This window comes from Orcinus orca, chromosome 7, assembly GCF_937001465.1.
Source record: "Orcinus orca chromosome 7, mOrcOrc1.1, whole genome shotgun sequence".
NCBI lineage: Eukaryota > Metazoa > Chordata > Mammalia > Artiodactyla > Delphinidae > Orcinus > Orcinus orca.
Window position 1 is genome coordinate 11,656,156 of NC_064565.1, and position 22,254 is coordinate 11,678,409.

Genomic DNA, 22,254 nt, shown 5'->3' on the forward strand with positions numbered 1-22,254 from the left:
AACACCGACCAGGGTCCTCCTTAGCCTACAGCCCCACCCAGATATTGTGTTTAAAACCTGGCTGTTGAAAATTTCCTGCCAAGAAAGGAGGAAGAGGCCTGTGCTTCTGTGCACAGTGATGCAGGGCTTCAGGTGCTGTGAGTGGAGCAGAAGGCAAGGTCCCCTGAGAAGATAAGCCTTCATTCGTTATGTGGTGGGTAGGGATGCAGAGGGAAGGGTGGGTACAGAACAGTTTCTCTTCACAAACTGTGATTTAATCACCACATGAGGTCATTGTACTATTCTCATTTTACAGATGAGAAAACTGAGACACAGAAGGATTAAGTTGCTGAAATTTCTAAAATCATACCTTTTTTTTAAAAGCATTTTTATTGGAGTATAATTGCTTTACAATGGTGTGTTAGTTTCTGCTGTATAAAAAAGTGAATCAGATATACATATATTCCCATATCTCCTCCCTCTCGCATCTCCCTCCCACCCTCCCAATCACACCCCTCTAGGTGGTCACAAAGCACCGAGCTGATCTCCCTGTGCTATGTGGCTGCTTCCTACTAGCTATCTATTTTACATTTCGTAGTGTATATATGTCCATGACGAGCTCTCACTTCGTCCCAGGTTACCCTTCCCCACTCCGTGTCCTCAGTCCATTCTCTATTTCTGTGTCTTTATTCCTGTCCTCCCCCTAGGTTCTTCAGAACCATTTTTTTTAGATAACATATATATGTGTTAGCATACGGTATTTGTTTTTCTCTTTCTGACTTACTTCACTCTGTATGACAGATTCTAGGTCCATCCACCTCACTACAAATAACTCAATTTCGTTTCTTTTTATGGCTGAGTAATATTCCATTGTATATATGTGCCATATCTTCTTTATCCATTCATCTGTCGATGGACACTTAGGTTGCTTCCATGTCCTGGCTATTGTAAGTAGAGCTGCAATGAACATCGTGGTGCATGACTCTTTTTGACTTATGTTTTTCTTAGGGTATATGCCCAGTAGTGGGATTGCTGGGTGGTATGGTAGTTCTATTTTTAGTTTTTTAAGGAACCTCCATAATGTTCTCCATAGTGGCTGTATCAATTTACATTCCCATCAATAGTGCAAGAGGGTTCCCTTTTCTCCACACTCTCTCCAGCATTTATTGTTTGTAGAGTTTTTGATGATGGCCATTCTGACTGGTGTGAGATGATACCTCATTGTACTTTTGATTTACATTTCTCTAATGATTAGTGATGTTGAGCATCCTTTCATGTGCTTGTTGGCAATCTGTATATCTTCTTTGGGGAAATGTCTATTTAGGTCTTCTGCCCATTTTTGGATTGGGTTGTTTGATTTTCTGAAATTGAGCTGCATGAGCTGCTTGTAAATTTTGGAGCTTAATTGTCAGTTGCTTCATTTGCAAATATTTTCTCCCATTCTGAGGGTTGACTTTTCATCTTGTTTATATTTTCCTTTGCTGTGCAAAAGTTTTTAAGTTTCATTGGCTCCCATTTGTTTATTTTTGTTTTTATTTACATTTCTCTAGGAGTTGGGTCAAAAAATATCTTGCTGTGATTTAGGTCATAGAGTGTTCTGCCTATGTTTTCCTCTAAGAGTTTTATAGTGTCTGGCCTTACATTTAGGTCTTTAATCCTAAATGTGACTTTATTTTTGTATATGGTGTTAGGGAGTATTCTAATTTCATTCTTTTAAATGTAGCTGTCCAGTTTTCCCAGCACCACTTATTGAAGAGATTGTCCTTTCTCCATTGTATATTCTTGCCTTCTTTATCAAAGGTAAGGTGACCATATGTGCCTGGGTTTATCTCTGGGCTTTCTGTCCTGTTCCATTGATCTAATTTTCTGTTTTTTGTGCCAATACCATACTGTCTTGATTACTGTAGCTTTGTAGTATAGTCTGAAGTCAGGGGGTCTCATTCCTCCAGGTCTGTTTTTCTTTCTCAAGATTGCTTTGGGTATTCGGGGTCTTTTGTGTTTCCATACAAATTGTGCAATTTTTTGTTCTAGTTCTGTAAAAAATGCAGTTGGTAGTTTGATAGGCATTGTATTGAATCTGTAGATTGTTTTGGGTAGTATAGTCATTATCACAATGTTGATTCTTCCAAACCAAGAACATGGTATATCTCTCTGTTTGTTTGTATCATCTTTAATTTCTTTCATCAGTGTCTTATAGTTTCCTGCATACAGGTCTTTTGTCTCCTTAGGTAGGTTTATTCTTAGGTATTTTATTCTTTTTGTTGCAATGGTAAATGGGAGTGTTTTCTTAATTTCTCTTACAGATTTTCCATCATTAGTGTATAGGAATGCCAGAGATTTCTGTGCATTAATTTTGTACCCTGCTGCTCTACCAAATTCACTGATTAGCTCTAGTAGTTTTCTGGTAGCATCTTTAGGATTCTCTATGTATAGTATCATGTCATCTGCAAACAGTGACAGCTTTACTTCTTCTTTTCCGCCTTGGATTCTTTTTATTTCTTTTTCTTTTCTGATTGCTGTGGCTAAAACTTCCAGAACTATGTTGAATAATAGAGGTGTGAGTGGACAACCTTGTCTTCCTCCTGATCTTAGAGGAAATGGTTTCAGTTTTTCACCATTGAAAAGGATGTTGGCTGTGGGTTTGTCACATATGGCCTTTATTATGTTGAGGTAAGTTCCCTATATGCCTGCTTTCTGGAGGGTTTTTATCATAAATGGGTGTTGAATTTTGTCAAAATTTTTTTCTGCATCTATTGAGATGATCAAATGGTTTTTATCCTTCAGTTTGTTGATATGGTGTATCACATTGATTTGCAGATATTGAAGAATCCTTGCATTCCTGGGATAAACCCCAGTTGATCATAGTGTATGATCCTTTTAGTTTGTTGTTGGATTCCGTTTGCTAGTATTTTGTTGAGGATTTTTGCATCTATGTTCATCAGTGATATTGGCCTGTAGTTTTCTTTCTTTGTGGCATCTTTGTCTGGTTTTGGTATCGGGGTGATGGTGGCCCTGTAGAATGAGTTTGGGAGTGTTCCTCCCTCTGCTATATTTTGAAAGAGATTGAGAAGGATAGGTGTTAGCTCTTCTCTAAATGTTTGATAAATTAGCCTGTGAAGCCATCTGGTCCTGGGCTTTTGTTTGTTGGAAGATTTTTAATCACAGTTTCAATTTCAGTACTTGTGATTGGTCTGTTCATATTTTCTGTTTCTTCCTGATTCAGTCTTGGCAGGTTGTGCATTTCTAAGAATTTGTCCACCTCTTCCAGGTTGTCCATTTTATTGGCATAGAGTTGCTTGTAGTAATCTCATGATCTTTTGTATTTCTGCAGTGTCAGTTGTTACTTCTCCTTTTTCATTTCTAATTCTATTGATTTGAGTCTTCTCCCTTTTTTTCTTGATGAGTCTGGCTAATGGTTTATCAATTTTGTTTATCTTCTCGAAGAACTAGTTTTTAGTTTTATTGATCTTTTCTATTGTTTCCTTCATTTCTTTTTCATTTATTTATGGTCTGATCTTTATGATTTTTTTTTTTCTTCTGCTACCTTTGGGGTTTTATTGTTCTTCTTTCTCTAATTGCTTTAGGTGCAAGGTTAGGTTGGTTTTTCGAGATGTTTCCTGTTTCTTCAGGTAGGATTGTATTGCTATAAACTTCCCTCTTAGAACTGCTTTTGCTGCATCCCATAGGTTTTGGGTCATTGTGTTCCCATTGTCATTTGTTTCTAGATATTTTTTGATTTCCTCTTTGATTTCTTCAGTGATCTCTTGGTTATTAAGTAGTGTATTGTTTAGCCTCCATGTGTTTGTATTTTTTACAGATCTTTTCCTGTAATTGATATCTAATCTCATAGTGTTGTGGTCGGAAAAGATACTTGATACAATTTCAATTTTCTTAAATTTACCAAGGCTTGATTTGTGACCCAAGATATGATCTATCCTGGAGAATGTTCCATGAGCACTTGAGAAAAATGTGTATTCCGTTGTTTTTGGATGGAGTGTCCTATGAATATCAATTAGGTCCATCTTGTTTAATGTATCATTTAAAGCTTGTGTTTCCTTATTTATTTTCATTTTGGATGATCTGTCCATGGGTGAAAGTGGGGTGTTAAAGTCCCCAATATGAATGTGTTACTGTCGATTTCCCCTTTTATGGCTGTTAGTATTTGCCTTAGGTATTGAGGTGCTCCTATGTTGGGTGCATAAATATTTACAATTGTTATATCTTTTTCTTGGATTGATCCCTTGATCATTGTGTAGTGTCCTTCTTTGTCTCTTGTAATAGTCTTTATTTTAAAGTCTAATTTGTCTGATGTGAGAATTGCTACTCTAGCTTTCTTTTGATTTCCATTTTCATGGAATATCTTTTTCCATCCCCTCACTTTCAGTCTGTATGTGTCCCTAGGTCTGAAGTGGTTCTCTTGTAGACAGCATATATATGGGTCTTGTTTTTGTATCCATTCAGCCAGTCTGTGTCTTTTGGTGGGAGCATTTAATCCATTTACATTTATTGATATGTATGTTCCTATTACCATTTTCTTAATTGTTTTGGGTTTGTTATAGTAGGTCTATTCCTTCTCTTGTGTTTCTTGCCTAGAAAAGTTCCTGTAACATTTGTTGTAAAGCTGGTTTGGTGGTGCTGAATTCTCTTAGCTTTTGCTTGTCTTTAAAGGTTTTAATTTCTCCTTCGAATCTGAATGAGATCCTTGCTGGGTAGAGTATTCTTGGTGGTAGTTTTTTCCCTTTCATCACTTTAAATATGTCCTGCCACTCCCTTCTGGCTTGCAGAGTTTCTGCTGAAAGATCAGCTGTTAACCTTATGGGGATTCCTTTCTATGTTATTTTTTGTTTTTCCCTTGCTGCTTTTAATATTTTTTCTTGTATTTAATTTTTGATAGTTTGATTAATATGTGTCTTGGCGTATTTCTTCTTGGATTTATCCTTTATGGGACTCTCTGTGCTTCCTGGACTTGAATGACTGTTTGCTTTCCCATGTTAGGGAATTTTTCAACTATAATCTCTTCAAATATTTTCTCAGTCCCTTTCTTTTTCTCTTCCTCTTCTGGGACCCCTATAATTTGAATGTTGGTGCATTTAATGTTGTCCCAGAGGTCTCTTGAGACTGTCCTCAATTCTTTCCATTCTTTGTTCTGCTCTGCGATAGTTATTTCCACTATTTTATCTTCCAGGTCACTTCCGTTCTTCTGCCTCAGTTATTCTGCTATTGATTCCTTGTAGAGAATTTTTAATATCATTTATTGTGTTTTTCATCATTGTTTGCTCTTTAGTTCTTCTAAGTCCTTCTTAAATGTTTCTTGTATTTTCTCCATTCTATTTCCAAGATTTTGGATCATCTTTACTATCATTATTCTGTATTCTTTTTCAGGTAGACTGCCTATTTCCTCTTTATTTGTTAGGTCTGGTGGGTTTTTACCTTGCTCCTTCATCTGCTGTGTGTTTTTCTGTCTTCTCATTTTGCTTTTATCTTACTGTGTTTGGGGTCTCCTTTTCACAGGCTGCAGGTTTGTAGTTCTTGTTGCTTATGGTGTCTGCCCCCAGTGGCTAAGGTTGGTTCAGTGGGTTGTGTAGGCTTCCGGGTGGAGGGGACTGGTGCCAGTGTTCTGGTGGATGAGGCTGGATCTTGCCTTTCTGGTGGGCAGGTCCACGTCTGGTGGTGTGTTTTGGGGTGTCTGTGGCCTTATGATTTTAGGCAGCCTCTCTGCTAATGGGTGGGGTTGTGTTCCTGTCTTGCTAGTTGTTTGGCATAGGGTGTCCAGCACTGTAGCTTGCTGGTTGTTGAGTGGAGCTGGGTCTTAGCATTGAGATGGAGATCTCTGGCAGAGCTTTCGCTGTTTGATATTACATGGAGTCGGGAGGTCTCTGGTGGTTCAGTGTCCTGAACTTGGCTCTCCCACCTCAGAGGCACAGGCCTGACACCAGGCCGGGCACCAAGACGCTGTCAGCCACACAGCTCATAAGGAAAGGGAGAAAAAAAGAAAGAAAGAAAAAAAGAAAAGAAAGTTATTAAAAAATAAAAAATATGGGGCTTCCCTGGTGGCACAGTGTTTGGGAGTCTGCCTTCCGATGCAGGGGACGCGGGTTCATGCCCCGGTCTAGGAGGATCCCACATGCCGCGGAGCGGCTGGGCCCGTGAGCCATGGCTGCTGAGCCTGAGCGTCCGGAGCCTGTGCTCCACAACGGGAGAGGCCACAACAGTGAGAGGCCCGCATACTGCAAAAAATAAAAAATATTGTTAAAAATTAAAAAAAGTTAAAGAGTAATAAAAAAGGAAGAAAGAAAGAGAGCAACCAAACCAAAAAACGAATCCACCGATGGTAACAAATGCTAAAAACTATTTAAAAAAAAAAACTGACAGAGAGAACCCCAGGAAATATGGTAAAAGTAAAGCTATACAGAAAATCACACAAAGTCCACCTCCTCAATTTTGGGATGATTCGTTGTCTATTCAGGTATTCAGGAGATGCAGGGTACATCAAGTTGATTATGGAGATTTAATCCGCTGCTCCTGAGGCTGCTGAGAGGGATTTCCCTTTCTCTTCTTTGTTGGCACAGCTCCCGGGGCTCAGCTTTGGATTTGGCCCCGCCTCTGCGTGTAGGTCGCCTGAGGGCGTCTGTTTTTCCGCTCAGACAGGATGGGGTTAAAGGAGCAGCTGATTAGGGGACTCTGGCTCACTCAGGCCGGCGGGGAGGGAGGGGTACGGACGTGGGGCGAGCCTGCGGCGGCAGAGGCTGACATGACGTTACACCAGCCTGAGGCGTGCCATGCGTTCTCCCTGGGAAGTTGTCACTGGATCACGGGACCCTGGCAGTGGCGGGCTGCACAGGCTCCTGGGAGGGGAGGTGTGGACAGTGACCTGTGCTTGCACACAGACTTTTTGGTGGCTGCAGCAGCCTTAGCGTTTCATGCCCGTCTCTGGTGTCCACAGTGATAGCTGTGGCTCACACCCATCTCTGGAGCTTGTTTACACGGTTCTCTGAATCCCCTTTCCTTGTGCACCCCGAAACAGTGGTCTCTTGCTTCTTAGGCAGTTCCAGAATTTTTCCTGGACTCCCTTCCGGCTAGCTGTGGTACAGTAGCCCCCTTCAGGCTGTGTTCACACAGCCAACCCCAGTCCTTTCACTGGGGTCTGACCTCTGAAGCCCGAGCCTCAGCTCGCAGCCCCACCCTCCCCAGCAGGTGAGCAGACAAGCCTCTCAGGCTGGTGAGTGCTGGTCGGCACTGATCCTCTGTGCGGGAATCTCTGCTTTGCCCTCTGAACTCCTGTTGCTGTGCTCTCCTCTGTGGCTCCGAAACCTGCCCCCCGCCCACCCCCGTCTCCATCAGTGAAGGGGCTTCCTAGTGAGTGGAAACTTTTCCTCCTTCACAGCTCCCTCCCACTGGTGCAGGTCCTGTCCTTATTCTTTTGTTTCTGTTTTTTCTTTTTTCTTTTGCCCTACCCAGGTACATGAGGAGTTTCTTGCCTTTGGGGAAGTCTGAGGTCTTCTGCCAGCATTCAGTAGGTGATCTGTAGGAGTTGTTCCACATGTAGATGTATTTCTGATGTATTTGTGGGGAGGAAGGTGATCTCCATGTCTTACTCCTCCGCCATCTTGAAGGTTTCGGTCCATACCTTTTATTAATGTAGGAAAGATTTTACTTTTTATCAAAGTAACAGACTTACAAAAACTAGCAGTTCCTTGCACCTGTCTTCCTACTCACAATTCCTCTTCCCCAAAGATAGCCACTTTCAACTCTCTTCTCTATTTACCTTCATATTTCTAAGTAATAATTTATATAGTAATTTCTTGATTATTGTAGAAATTGCTTATTAATTTCCTACCATGGGAGTTGTGGATTTAGCTGTCTTACATATGCCGCTCCATCCCCTCCCCCCACTCCATCCTCCCAGTGTATTTGGGGTTAAGTTAGTGTTCAATGTTACATTATTTTGGCTGTGTAAGTATTGTTCAAGCCAAGGCAGATAGTGTACCATTCTTACATTTTCCTTTGTGTTAACATTTGTTTTTCCTGAAGTTAATAATTGCCTTGTCATTACTTTCGCTTGGTTTTCTATATAATTACTAATTAGTCCTTTTCAGACTCTTCATGCAGTCATAAACTCCTTCTCAGAAGGGTCAGATCCATCAGGTAATCTCTCAATTTCTTTTCACTTTCTTTCCCTGGTGGATCCCTTCCAGTACTTCATCCTCCACCAGCCTCAACCAGCACTTTATCCTCCTACTCTGCATTGGTCTGCTTGCTCTCTAGGATTAGAGATGCTGCCTAACTGTTGTCTTTAGAGATGCTGCCTAACTGTCCCTCTGACATGATCCTGTGAACTCCTTGTGCCTCTTCCCTGTGTTGGAGCCCCTGTTGCCGAATCTCAAGTGTCCTCTTTCTTGGTCACTCGTTTTGATGGAGTGTATCGTTTAGTAGATTTCTGAGAGAAGGTACGTGGAGGAAAAGTTTTTAAGAATTCGCTTGGAGATGTCATTATTCAGTCTCACACTTGATCAGTAGTTTGGCTGGGCCTCAGAATGTCAAAGGCAGGGCCCTTTTCTTGGGGCTTCCAATGCAGCTGCTTGCAAGTCTGATGATGTGTTCTGGTGGTCCTGTGTACCTTCTCTCAGGAATTTAGAATCTGTTTTTTCATTTTGGAAATTTCAAAACAATATGACTAGTGTGATCTTTTTTTCTTTCATTATGATGGACACTCAGTAGACCCTCTCAGTCTGGAAACTCGTGGCCTTCAATTCCGAGAATTTCTTTCTGTTTTTTCTTTGTAACTCATCTTCTCCGTTTTTTCTTTTCTCTCTTTTTTGAATTCTTGCTGGTCAGATGTTAGATCTTCTGGACAGCTTCTCCAATTTTCTTTTCTTTTTTCTCCCTTTCTTTTTGGCTGTGCTGCATGGCTTGCGGGATTGGGATTGAACCCGGGCCATGGCAGTGAAAGCGCCAAGTCCCAGCCACTGGACTTCCAGTGAACTCCCATTTTCTCCCATTTTTTATCCCTTTTTTCTTCCAACCCTATTGAAGCTTTTGTTAATTTCCGAGAGTTCTTTATCGCCAGCTGTTCTGTTTCTTGAGTGGGTACAGTGTCTTATCTGAGGCTGTTAACGCTTTTGAAGCTTTCTTCTGTTGCCTACACTGTCTCTCTTTTCTCCAGGTGTTTTGATTGTTTCAGCTCTATCTTTAGAGATCTTCTTCTGATTTTTGGTAGTCTTTGGCTCTAGTTTCTTATTTAACCGTCAGTCGCTAAAATGCTGATCGGGCTTTGTGTATAGCTTAGTGGGTTTGCCGACCTGTGGCCCTCTCCATAGCATGATCATGCAGGACCTGGCTAGTTTGTCAAGAGATTGCCAGATTCCAGTATCTCTGGGTCTTTTCTCTTGTGCTGGAAAGTTTCTCCGGAGAGGAATCTTCTGGTCTCCTAGATACCAGCCTGTGGCGGGGGAGGGAAAAGGGAATCCCCGTCATTCTTCGCTTTCAATCTTGCTTTGCCCTCAGCTCTGCCTGAGGTCCCTAAGTGTAGACCTTCCTGTTCAGAATCTAGAAAGTAAACTTCCAGTTCTCTGCCAGGTGGGAGGAGGCATGCCTGGCTGTCAGGGTTGGGGTCTGACACTTTTCCTTATGCATGTACTCTGTCGGTCCTTCTGTCTGTAATCCTACCCTACCACCCACCTTCCGAGGGTTGTTCGATAGTGTGAGGTAGTGGGTAGAACATGAACTTTGGAGTCAGACACGCTGGATTTGACTCCCAGCTCCTCCTCTTATTAGCTGTGTGACCTAGGGAAAGTTCTTTACCTCTCTGAACCTCCTTTTGTTCCACTGTCACATGGAGTTACCACCACCTACCTCAGAGGATTCCTGCATCTAGTAGGTGTTCAACAAATGTGAGGTCCTCTTTCCGAAGGATGGTTACCCTTCTGTTTCATTTCCTATATGAGAGAACCTTCAGAAACTGAGGGCTCACCACTATTTGAGTTGTTTTTCCTGATGACGAATGAGGAGGAGAAGAACCACCTGAAAACCTGGGTATCAAGAGACAGACTGTTCTGAAGAGTGCACTTTCCTGACCTTTTTCACAGCATGACACATACAGAAAATCAAAAGATTTGCGTGGTGCCCCGAACACTCTCACAGGCCAGGCTTGCCATGGTTAGGGAAGCATCCAGCTGTCCCAGGCACCTGCCCAGCTTCCCCAGAGGCAAGGGGGCTGCTCTCTCGGGTACACCTGTACCCAGTTTGTAGCACAGTGTTGGGAAGCACGTGTGGAGTATCAAAAGTCGTGCTTCCTGAGCCTTCCATGGGCACTGCCTGGGGATAGCTCGTGGCCTCAGTGGTGGAACAGCCACTTGGGTCAGCCTCCTTAGGCTCCTGACCCTCAGTTCCTCGTGTGTAAATTGGGAACACAAAACCTACCTTTCACAGTTCCGAGGAATATCGGCAGGCATGGAAGTTTTTTTCCCAGGGTAGAACCCAGCTACATGTTTGGTGTGGGCGGGCCCTGCATGCCTGCTAGCTGTCCACATCGTCCTTGTCGTTGTCATCGTCACCATCACTGTTATTGCTGACCCTTTGGACGCTACAAAACCACGTCATTACAAGAAAAGCAGAGGAATGGCTTTGCCAGGTGCCAAGAGGTGATAACCAGTGAGGTTGTCAGATAGGGTTGTACCCTTTGGCACAGAGCTGGAAACTCAAGAGAAATGTTTGAGCTTAGTGTTATAGAGGGTCCATGGGGAAAAGTCTGGAAGGGGCTCTTTTCTCCTTTCTTGGAGAATGATTGTTTGATTAGGAAACAGTTCCTTCCAAACTTTTGTTTGCAAATAGCAGTGTTTTCTTTGCCACTCCCATTGAGCTTCGTGAAATCTAGGGGATTCTCCTTGTTTAGACACTAAGCTTAGTGTGAGAGATACTGAGGCAGGAAGGAGCACAGGCCAAAACCAAAAAAGTAAAGGAGGGAATCTTGAAGAGAGTAGTGATCTGCATCTTGGCTCAGAGGGGAAAGGGTGGGGTGTGTGTGTTTTGGAAAGGTGGTGGGGAGGGTCTGTAGCCTCTCACTTTTGTGGCTCTCTTCCTGATGTTTTTGCATGACAGAGGGCTTCCTGGAAGAGAGAAACCTTGCAAGATCTCCCTTTCCCTCTGACATGCTTTCAGGATAATTGAGGAGGGATTCTGTAGTCTTCCTAACGCAGCTTTGTTCTTCTCTAGACCCTATATCTATGGTCCTACATCCCAGGGAGAAAGGATGCAGATTCTCCAGAATTTCAAGCATAACCCCAAAATCAACACCATCTTCATATCCAAGGTCAGTGTGGCATGCAGCAGCCCCCAGGCCTGGGGGACACTCGATGATTTCTGGGCAGTGAATTGGTATTTGTTGAAGGAATGTCACGTGTCAGTTTTCATTCCCATGTGTCCAGTGTCTGGGGACAGAGGAACGTTGCCTGTCAGGTAGTGGAAGAAGCAGATGTACGGTTTTAATGTACATAATCTATATTCCTAACTCAAGGAGTATATAATCTAGCAAGTCCTTTTGCTTGACTTAGGTTTTTCCCACCTCTTTTTGGGATACAGGAATTTTGAGTTGTATTTTCTTTATACAAGGGGGAAAAGTTCATTACCTACTGTGGCAAAGGTGGGCATTTGCATAAGGTTCTCTTTGTGGCTTTGGAGATTCCTGTGGGTCGTGGGCAGCTTTTATCCTGGCTCCTGGTATGCCTTGGGGATGGGTGGTGAATATAAACACAATGCAGAATCATGTAGGCTTGGCTTGGTGATGGTTTTGATTTGCAGTTAGAAGTGGTGGCCCAACAGTTTAGAATAGTCATTCAGGTTAGAACAGACCCAAAGCCCAAAAGAAACGAGATTTACCTATAAAGTGATCATGGATGGGTCAAGCTTTTATTTCTGTGTCTGGGAACCTTGATGGTTGGATCCCCTCCCCCCACCCTCCCCAAGCTAAGGCAGCTACCCAGAGTCAGAATCCAGCCCACTGCAGGCAGTGGCCCCTCCCAGGTCACGTGTCTGACCTTTGCTGTTGGCCTCAATAGCCTCCAGTTAAGATTGTGGATGGTTTTGTGCAGACCTATTTCTGTAGCAAAAAATAGGAAGAATCACTCACAGAGAGTCTGTTGATAGGGCCCTCTTGTCTCTGGGTCCCTAGCAGCCACACCAGCACTGTTGCTGAGACAGATGGTTAGGAGTCAGGTCTTGACAGCTTCTATAGGACAGCTCTTCGGAGAACATGCTAGGTCCTTAGAGGCCTGCGTGCATCTGAAGGACCCTGGTACAGATTGAAGAGGATAGTGATTGTTTTTCTGAATTACCTACAGAGCTTATTTAAATTTGAGGCCAGTTGACTTTTTTTTTCCCTTTTTGACTCATATATAAAAATCTTCCCAGAGCTTCCCTGGTGGCACAGTGGTTGAGAGTCCGCCTGCCGGTGCAGGGGACATGGGTTCGTGCCCCGGTCCGGGAAGATCCCACATGCCGCGGAGCGGCTGGGCCCGTGAGCCATGGCCGCTGAGCCTGCGCGTCCGGAGCCTGTGCTCCGCAACGGGAGAGGCCAAGACAGTGAGAGGCCCGCGTACCGCAAAAAAAAAAAACAACCTTCCCAAACTCACAGCTGGTTCATTTCTATAGGTGGGTGACACATCGTTTGATCTGCCAGAAGCAAATGTTCTCATTCAGATCTCATCTCATGGTGGCTCCCGGCGGCAGGAGGCCCAGAGGCTGGGGCGAGTGCTCCGAGCAAAAAAAGGTACCTTCTGCTCCAGGCGGTCTCTCTTTTCAAACCACTTCCGTCAGGTGTCTGTTTGTGAGGGTGAGCCTGTGCTCCTGGGCTAGGTAGACCCTGAAGGGGATGGACGGGGGTCCCAAAGCAAGGGCCAGGGTCTCCTTGGCCATTGTTATTTCTCATGTGCTGGGGTTGAGCATGTGGACGTTTTCCATGGCAGCTGTCTGGAGGTCACAGTCTGAGCTGAGTGTTTGTGTTGGTAGATAGAGGAGCCAGGAAAGCAGTGCGTGATGGTGTAGATGTAGAAGGGAGAAAGCGGAGCGTAGACCACCAGTGCAAGTGTAGGAGCTGGCAGCTGTCCCCTGAACCTTGAGTTAAGAGTAAGGGGAGGGCTTGGTAGGAGCAGCTTGGGCAGCCACAAGGTGGATACCTTGCTCATGACCTGTGAAGAGTGGTCCCTTGAGTGGCAGCTTACAGCAGGAACATCACAAGCTCAGTGAATGAGGAAGCAAGAGTCATGCTTCCTCTGCTTGTTAACTGCAGTAAAGGAGCCCAGAACCCAATCATGGGCAGAGTAGAGACTGATGTTTCTGCTAAGAGATGGCATCCTCTTAGCAGACCAGGCAGGTCCTAAAACAAGGACACAGGTCCTGTCCTCAAGGAATTCACTAATCTTAGGAAGAACTTGGACTGCTAGGATGTTTGAAAATGACAGGATTAGTGGGCAGGTGTTGTAATTGTACTGCGTTTGAGTATGTTTAGGAAACAGCTAATTGATTGTGTTTGAAATGGAGACAGGGCAAGTTAGTGGAAATAGCAAACATGGACTTGGGCACCAGACCAACTGTGTGACCTTGGGCAAGTAATTTGACCCTCTGAGCTTTGGTTTCTCATCCAAAGTTGGAGTGACAATCCTTATCTTACAGGACTGTTAATAATGAGGAATGAGAGTACATAACAATATAATAGACTGCTGGATAAATCTGACTAGCATATATGAAAGTGATTCATTACTTATTCCTTACTCATCACACACAAAGCTAATTTGAAAATCCCTTTGAATTTGATTGGATTTTGTTTTTTAAATACTGTTTGACTCATTTTACAAGGCCAGTATTACCCTGATACCAAAGCCAGAAAAGTTTACTACAGAAAAGAAAATGACAGGCCAATATCCAATGAATACAGTTGTAAAAATCCTCAATAAAATACTAGCAAACCAAATTCAGCATCATATTAGAAGGATCATTCACCATGATCAAGTGGGATTTATACCTGGGATGCAAAGAAGGTTCACCATATGCAACTCAATAAATGTGATATATCACATTAATAGAATTAAAGACAAGATCATATGATCATTTCAATGGATGCAGAAAAAGCATTTGACAAAATTCAACATCTGTTCATGATAAAAACTCTTAACAAATTAGGTATAGGAGGAAAGTACCTCAACATAATAAAGGCCATATATGACAAGCCCACAGCTAACCTCATAGTTAATAGTGAAAGATTTGAAAGCTTTTCCTCTCAGATCAGGAACAAGACAAGGGTGCCCAGTCTCACCAGTCCTATTCATCATTGTGCTGGAAGTCCTAACCAAAGCAGTTAGGTAAGAAAAAGATATAGAAAGCATCAGTATTGGAAAAGAAGAAGTAAAATTTTCTCTATTTGCAGGTGACATGATTTTATACATAGAAAATCCTGAAGACTTTACCAAAAAACTGTTAGATCTATTCAATGAATTTGGTAAAGTTTCAGGATTCAAAATTAACATGCAAAAATCAGTAGTGTTTCTATACACTAACAACAAACTATCTAAAAAAGAAATAAAATGATTCCATTTACAATAGCATCCAAAACAATAAAATATTGGGGACTTCCCTGGCAGTCTAGTGGTTAGGACTCCGAGCTGCAGGGGTCACGGGTTCAATCCCTGTTCGGGGAACTAAGGTCCCACATGCCATGCAGCCAAAAACAACAACAACAACAAAAAAAATCCACAATAAAATATTTAGGAATAAATTTAACCAAGGAGGTGAAAGAGCTCTACACCGAAAACTACAAGACATTGATGAGAGAAATGTAAGAAGATAAATGGAAAGTATCCTTTGTTTATGGAATGGAAAAATTAATATTGTTAAAATATCTATACTACCCAAAGCCATCTATAGATTCAATACAATCCCTATCAAGACTCCAGTGGCATTTTTAACAGAAGTAAAAATAACAATCGTAAAATTTTTGTGGAACCACAGAAGACCCCAAATAGCCAAAGCAAGTTCTGAGAAAGAAGAACAAAGCAGGAGGCGTCACACTTCTGATTTTAAGTTATATAATAAAGCTGTGGTCATCAAAAGAGTATGTTACTGGCATAAAAACAGACTTACAGACCAGTGGAACACAATCCAGAGCCCAGAAATTAAACCCATGCATATATGGGTTTAATATTTGGGTTTAATATTTGACAAGAGAGCCAAGAATACCCAGTGGAGAAAAGATAGTCTCTTTAATAAACAGTGCTGGGAAAATTGGATATCCACATGTGAAAGGATGAAATTACCCCTGTCTTACACCACTAGCAAAAATTGACTCAAAATGGATTAAAGACTTAAATGTAAGGCTGGAAACCATACAACTTCTAAAGGAAAACAAAGGAAAAATGCTCCTTGACATGGGTCTTGGCAGTGTTTTTTTTGGATATTACACCTAAAGCTTAAGCAACAAAATAAAAAATAAGTGGACTACATCAAACTAAAAAGCTTCTTCGCAGCAAAAGGAATGATCGACAAAATGAAAAGGCAATGTATGGAATGGGAGAAAATATTTGCAAATCGTATATCTGATAAAGGGTTAATATCCAAAATAAATGAAGACCTTATACAACTCAATAGCAAAAAAAACAAATAATCCAATCAAAAACTGGGCAAAAGACCTGAATAGACATTTTTTCCAAAGAAGATGTACAAATAGCCAACAGGTACATGAAAAGGTGCTAAACACCACTAATTATTAGGGAAATGCAAATCAAAACTACAATGATGGATGTGAACTAAACTCACTGAGGTAATCATTTCACAATATATGTAAGTCAAATCATTATGCTGTGTACCTTAAACTTATATAAAACTATATGTCAATTTTATCTCAATAAAACAAAGGGAGAAAAAGGAAAATATTTGATATAATATACTTAGCCCTTTTCTTTGCATCTCTGAACTCTTGTAAGACAAGGAAACAGTTGAATTCAGGGGCAGTACACAGATACTTAACTTACTGACATTTGAACTGTGAAGCAAAAATATTCAGATTTTCCTGCAGGATCAGATTTTATAGGCTACAGTATTTTCTGTCCTAGTTACTATGATAATTCTGTTACTGGGTTTTCTCTCTGAACCTTTTTTTTTTTTAAAGTAGTTTTAGCATAATGTTTTCAAAAGGGTTATCCATATTGTAGCATGTATTAGTACTTCATTCTTTTTTATTGCTGAATAATAGTCCACTGTATAGACATACCACTTTTTTTTGATTATTATTTTTTAAATTTTATTTTTTGGCTGCGTTGGGTCTTTGTTGCTGTGTGTAGGCTTTCTCTAGTTGCGTCGAGCAGGGGCTACTCTTCATTGTGGTGCACGGGCTTGTCATTGCAGTGGTTTCTGTTGTTGTGGAGCATGGTCTCTAGGGCGTGTGGGCTTCAGTAGTTGTGGCTCTCGGGCTCTAGAGCGCAGGCTCAGTAGTTGTGGTGCCCGGGCTTAGTTGCTCCACGGCATGTGGGATCTTCCTGGACCAGGGCTCGAACCTGTGACCCCTGCATTGTCAGGTGGATTCTTAACCACTGCTCCACCAGAGAAGTCCCTGGACATACCACTTTTAAAAATTCATTTATGGACATTTGGATTGTTTCCACTTTCTGGCTCTTAGAATAATGTTTGGGTCATGTAATAACTTTATGTTTAACGTTTTAATAAACTGCCAGACTGTTTCCAAAGTGGTTGTGCCATTTTCCATTCTCACCAACAGTGTATCAGCATTTCAGTTTCTCCACATCCTTGACAACAACTGTAATCATCTTTTTTATTCTAGTCATCCTAGTGTGTGCCAGGTAGTATTTTGTCATGGTTTTGACTTGCATTTCCCTGATGACTAATGATATTGAGCTTTTTTCATGTGCTCATTGACACGTGAATCTTCTTTGGGGAACTGTCTGTTCAGATCCTTTGTCCTTTTTATAATTGGTTTACTTGTCTTTTCATTGTTGAGTTGTAATAGTTTTTTATATTCCCTAGATTCAAATCTCTTATCAGATATATGCTTTGTAAATGTTTTCCCCAATTCTGTGGGTTGTCTTTTCACTTTCTTGATGGTGTCTTTTGAAGCACAAAAGTTTTTAATTTTGATGAAGTCCTCGTGCAGAATCAGGGCAATGGCCCCTCTGACTGCAGAGCTCTCCCACTGCAGTACTTGCTTTTGAACCCTGGACCCTTAGTTCCTGCCGTTCTAATAGCTAATATTGTCCTTTTATGTGCCCTCCTCCAGGGATGGTTGCAGAGGAGTACAATGCCTTCTTCTACTCGCTGGTGTCCCAGGACACACAGGAAATGGCTTACTCAACCAAGCGACAGAGGTTCTTGGTAGATCAAGGTTATAGCTTTAAGGTATGTAGGCACTTGGTCTCTGGTCGGAGTAGGACCGAGGCTTTTTTGTACCCAGCCCTCCATGAGAAGTGGGGGGCCGCTGTCAGCATGAGCATGGGACAGATTTCAGGCAGGCACAGGACATTAGGGGACATTAGGGTACCTTTTTCCTTGCATGAGTTGTGGGGAGCTTTGAAGGAACAATATTGTGCAGGATCCCTCCTGTTTCCAGCTTCTCACAGTGAATGGTCAAAGAATGGGGCCTCTGAAGCAAGAGGCCTGTGGAGTCCAAGCTTGTTAACTGTTCACGGTTGTCTTGAGGAGAAAACAGTAGGTGTTGGCGGGAAAGTGTGCTAGCCTAGTAGGACTCAAGGTGAAGGAACTGTGGCTATCACTGTGTTAGTCTGAGCCCCTCGGGGTTACTTTCTCAGGGGGTGCCCCCCCCAGGTAGCTGGGAGAGCCTGCCCTTAGTCATCTGGTAAGCCTGGGCCTCAGTGGGCCTCACAGACATCAGAGCCATCCATGTACTGTAAATCTGGTATTTTAATAGTTTGGGAAATTCTAAAGCTTTGGCGAACTTTCATTGGCTAAGGCATTTGCTTTCTTTCCTATTGACACAAATACTAAGTTTTTGTTAGGATTTAGTGTCCCAAAGGGCTTTTACTTGTGGTAGTGGGTGGAGGGTGCCGGAAGCAGGGGATTAAAAGGATATCTTAGAACATATAAGTTCCCAGGTTCTTGATTTGTGAAAGACTGTAGGCTGCCTTTTCAGATACTTTAGATTGTATCTTTTTCAAATTGGTTTAGGGCAGAACTAATTAGGGAACTCATAGAGTTCCCTTTATTAGCTTTAGAAAAGAGGACAGGGTTGTCTGATCCCTCCCCTTTTAGATAGAGGCAGTGACACTTTTCAGACTTCTCATGCTGAACTGTAGTTCAGGACACTTGGGACAGTTTTTCGAAGGATTTTCATTTCGACCTTTTTATCTGTCTGTGTAACGTTCGAGCTGATAATAGCATCCATACCTCCTGATTCCCGGGAGAGTCGTAAGAGTAAGAGAAGCAGCAAATCAGGAAGTGCTCTGGGTTCTTTGATGGGTGAGCTCGACAACATGGTACCTGAGCACATGGTTGTCTGTGTTGGTTGGAGCTGCCTTTGCCTTCCTCACCTCCAGGGCTGCCTGCTGAGAGCAGCCAGGTTAGGGTTCCCAGAATCTGGACCCTGGTGATCAGGCCATGGCAGAAGTGTCCTGTATCTGTACTCCAGATCTGTGGCCACCTGAAGGGTGCAGCCAGATACTTCTAGGAATTTTCTTTTAATTAAAATTATAAGGATGAGAGAGAGAGAGAGGAAAAGAAGTTCCCTTTCTGACTCAGTGGTCCCCAGCCTTTTTGGCGCCAGGGACTGGTTTCATGGAAGACTATTTTTCCACAGACCGGTTGGGAGAGGGGGTAATGTGAGCGATGGGGCGGGTGGGGGGGGATGGTCCAGGCGGTAATGCGAGCCGTGGGGAGCGTCAGATGAAGCTTTGCTAGCTCTCCCGCCGCTCGCCTCCTGCTGTGTGGCCCGGTTCCTGACAGGCCGCAGACCAGTACTGGTCCTCAGCCCGGGGGTTGGGGACCCTGCTGTACGTAATCAATCCAAGCTTTCTGCAGGGATAGGTAGGCCTTGTAGTAAGTTATCTCCAAAGAAATGAAAACCAAATCTCCACCATGCTTTTATCTTTCTCTTTTGGAAAAAAAATCTTATAAATCCATTCTTAATATCCTATCATTTGTAAGTGTCCCTCCTGCTGGAAGCCCTGGGTGCCAAGCCCTGAGGTTGAAGGCCTTCCTGAAGGGCAGCCGGCTGTGCCTTTCGGTTTTTGATCCTTTGTTTAACTGGTGCAAGGTGGGAAAACTACCAGAATGATTGTTTTAAGATTGCCGAGATCCCTGTTGATCTTCTGTAAGTGATCATTTAGCTGCCATGTGTGGGGAGCAGAGTTTTCTAGAATTTCCTGAACCTCTCCTGCCTTGCAGTCATTAGTTAAGCTCCTTGTTGACAGTGGCTCTGAGGCTGGTCTCTGCACTGCCTAAGAGGAGCTCTCTGTTATTATCCACCTGCTCTGCTGGGCCTGAGGGGGGAAGTGACCAGACCAGGTGAGCCTAGGAGAAGGCAGGATCGGGTCCAGGGAGAGAAAACAAGAGGGTTCTGTGCTGCAGGTGATCACAAAGCTTGCCAACATGGAGGAGGAGGAGTTGGCGTTTTCAACAAAAGAGGAGCAACAGCAGCTCTTACAGAAGGTCCTGGCAGCCTCTGACCTGGATGCTGAGGAGGAGGTGGTGGCGGGAGAACTTGGCTCCAAATCCAGCCAGGTGAGTGAGTGGGTGAGGCTCCACATGTCAGTTCTCCCGAAGGACAGCATCTTAGACACACATACGCCTGCACAGTCCTTTGTGTGTATGTGCCTGTGTGATTTTCTTAAGAACTTGGAGACTGTAGAGAAGGGAATAATCGAAAACACCCCTGCTAACTGTGCTGTGCGTCTGTCTTGTTTTATGTGTCTGAGCCCACGGGGGGTGTGGTTGGTCTCCTGCTCTGTTCACATAGCAGTCTGGCGTAAGTATTTGTTAGTATTTGGATGTGGGAGCCCAGGCTCTGCCTAGGGTGGCTACTGGAAGGAGCGTGACAGACCTGGGGCTGCCTTTTTGGCCTTGGGCGTGTCACCTTATCCCTGGCTTCCTCTTCAGTAATGAAACTGAGCCTTCCAGGCTGTAAAATGGGTCTGAGAATCAACTCATATTGTAGTTTCCATACATTCTTCGAAAAATTTAGAGTTCTCTGAAAATGCACAACTTTTCAGTTATTCTGCACATACTTCTTGAATGCCTGCTATGTGCCAGGCAAATATAATACGGTATAACTAATGAAAGTATCATTATGAGGAATTCTTATTATCAGGCCCTTCCAAGGAGAGAAGTACCGTTTCATCAGGTGCTTTTGAAACTAAGTTGGTGTTAGAGCTGGAAAGTGAGTGATGGCTGGAACAAGGGAAGAAGGAAGCAGTGTCACCAGGGAGGTGCTGCCCTCCCCGCAGCCTGAGACCTTTCTGTCCCCAGACCTGGGGGTTGGGGGCTGGGCCTCCTCCTGGGCACTCTCCATGGGAGCCCAGGGAAACTTCCTGTTTCTGTGTCTGAAGGTGGTGTCTAGTCAATTCCACCTCACAGTGGGTCACCCAAGGTGAGGCTGTGCAAGGCGTGGCTTCAGTGCCTGTCTGCATACTTTGCTTGGAATCTGGTCCGAGTGATGTCCCAGGCTCGGGATCAGACCCTTGACTTGTGTGATTTCTGTTCACACCACACATGTCAAGCAGATGTGGTTATCCCCATTTTACAGATGAGTTCACTGAGGTGCAGACATTCAGTATTTTCCCAAGGCCACCCAGTGAGACACAGAGCCAAGATTCAGGCCCAGGGCTAGAAAGGATTTCCAGTTGATTCAAAGCCTTATGATAGGGTCTCAGGAGATTTTGAGGGACTCCTGCCCTCACTGTTAAAATTCTGTTTATAAATTGTCATTAAGAGAGGCAGGGTGGTGTATGGCTAGGTACAGGGAATCTGAAGCTGACTGCCTGGGTTCAAGTCCCATCTGTTTAAGAGTTGTGTGATCTTGGACAAATACTTCATTTCTCTGTGCCTGTTTCCTCTTCTGTAAGATGGAGATTATAATGGTTGTGAGGATTAGATGAGGTAAGACACGTAAATAAGTATAAGCTGCTTAGAACAATGCCTGAGACATACTAAGTGGTCAGTAAATGTTATTTAAAAATAATAAAATCTATGAAACTTTTATAAGTTTTATAAGTTTATCTTATTATGATTATAAATGTTATAGGAGGAGGGTGTTTTGCTTTGTAAACTAATGGTGGGCCGGGTCGCCCTGCAGGTGTCTCGGCGCTTCGGCACGATGAGCTCTATGTCTGGGGCCGATGACACAGTGTACATGGAGTACCACTCGTCACGGAGCAAGGCTTCCACTAAGCACGTGCACCCACTTTTCAAGCGCTTCAGGAAATGACGCCCATAGGGTCACGTAGGTGAAACTTGGGTGCCTAGCGCCAGCATTGGAAAGGGATTTTAAACATAGCATTTTCTTTCCACATCCGCGTTCTTTCCAATAGCATCGGCCAAACCAATGTAGATTCAGTATCTGTTGACTGTGTTGAAGAAGATGCATCAAGAGCTTGATCCTGTCTTCCTGGGCATTCCAGGGTTTGAAAGTGGGAGTGGGGGGACTGTATTTTTTGTTTTTTTCAGACTGCTTTTTAAACTTGTTGGGGAGTAGTCATTCCTGTACATAAAAATTTGTAATATTTAGGTGTATTTATCTTACTGTTCTCCTGAATAAACAGCACTGGGATGTTTAACCACTCTTCATCGTACGCCTTGTTCTTACACCTTGTCACAGGCATGGGCTATGTCTAGATGACAAACCTCCATCAGGGCTCCACTTGGTGGCAGGCCCAGAGGAATTAGACGGGGCCCATCCACAGGGAGCACTGGAGAGACGAGAAGCCTTGCCCGTTAGTGCGCAGCGTTGACAGGGGACGGTGCTCCAGAGCAACGGAGGAGCTTGAGCAGTCTGCAGTGCTGCCCGGCCCCTCCCTGTGCAGCTCAGGTGGGTTCCATGGGAGGCACCACAGCTGTAGGTCCTCTAGGTCACCCGAAGGCCATCACCTTTGTAGGGAGCCACAGTGCACACAGCTTCTGATGGTTGATCTTCCCTGAGAGAATCAGCTCTTATTTCTACCCCCCCAGATACACTGTTGATGTGGCTGGGAGGCTGGATTCCTCTTCTGATAGCAGTTTAGTACCCTTGGATCTCTAACGGCTGGTTCGTCTATTCTGAAAGATGTCTCT

At 43.4% G+C, this 22,254-nt stretch overlaps 2 protein-coding genes across 2 annotated transcripts in view; one reads left to right on the forward strand and one right to left on the reverse strand.

Annotated features, from left to right (window-relative positions):
* Positions 1-16,639, reverse strand: part of GPR17 (G protein-coupled receptor 17) — a 397,229-nt gene extending 380,590 nt beyond the window's left edge. The window contains exon 1 of the mRNA XM_049712175.1: positions 16,626-16,639. The gene's annotated coding sequence lies outside the window, so the exon portion shown is untranslated. The remainder of the gene's footprint in view (positions 1-16,625) is intronic.
* Positions 1-21,766, forward strand: part of ERCC3 (ERCC excision repair 3, TFIIH core complex helicase subunit) — a 37,159-nt gene extending 15,393 nt beyond the window's left edge. Inside the window, exons 11-15 of the mRNA XM_004276859.4 lie at positions 11,191-11,287; positions 12,625-12,742; positions 17,255-17,373; positions 19,558-19,710; positions 21,281-21,766. Coding sequence (XP_004276907.1) covers positions 11,191-11,287; positions 12,625-12,742; positions 17,255-17,373; positions 19,558-19,710; positions 21,281-21,412 — 619 coding nt within the window. The 3' untranslated portion in view covers positions 21,413-21,766. The remainder of the gene's footprint in view (positions 1-11,190; positions 11,288-12,624; positions 12,743-17,254; positions 17,374-19,557; positions 19,711-21,280) is intronic.
* Positions 21,767-22,254: the final 488 nt, after the last annotated feature.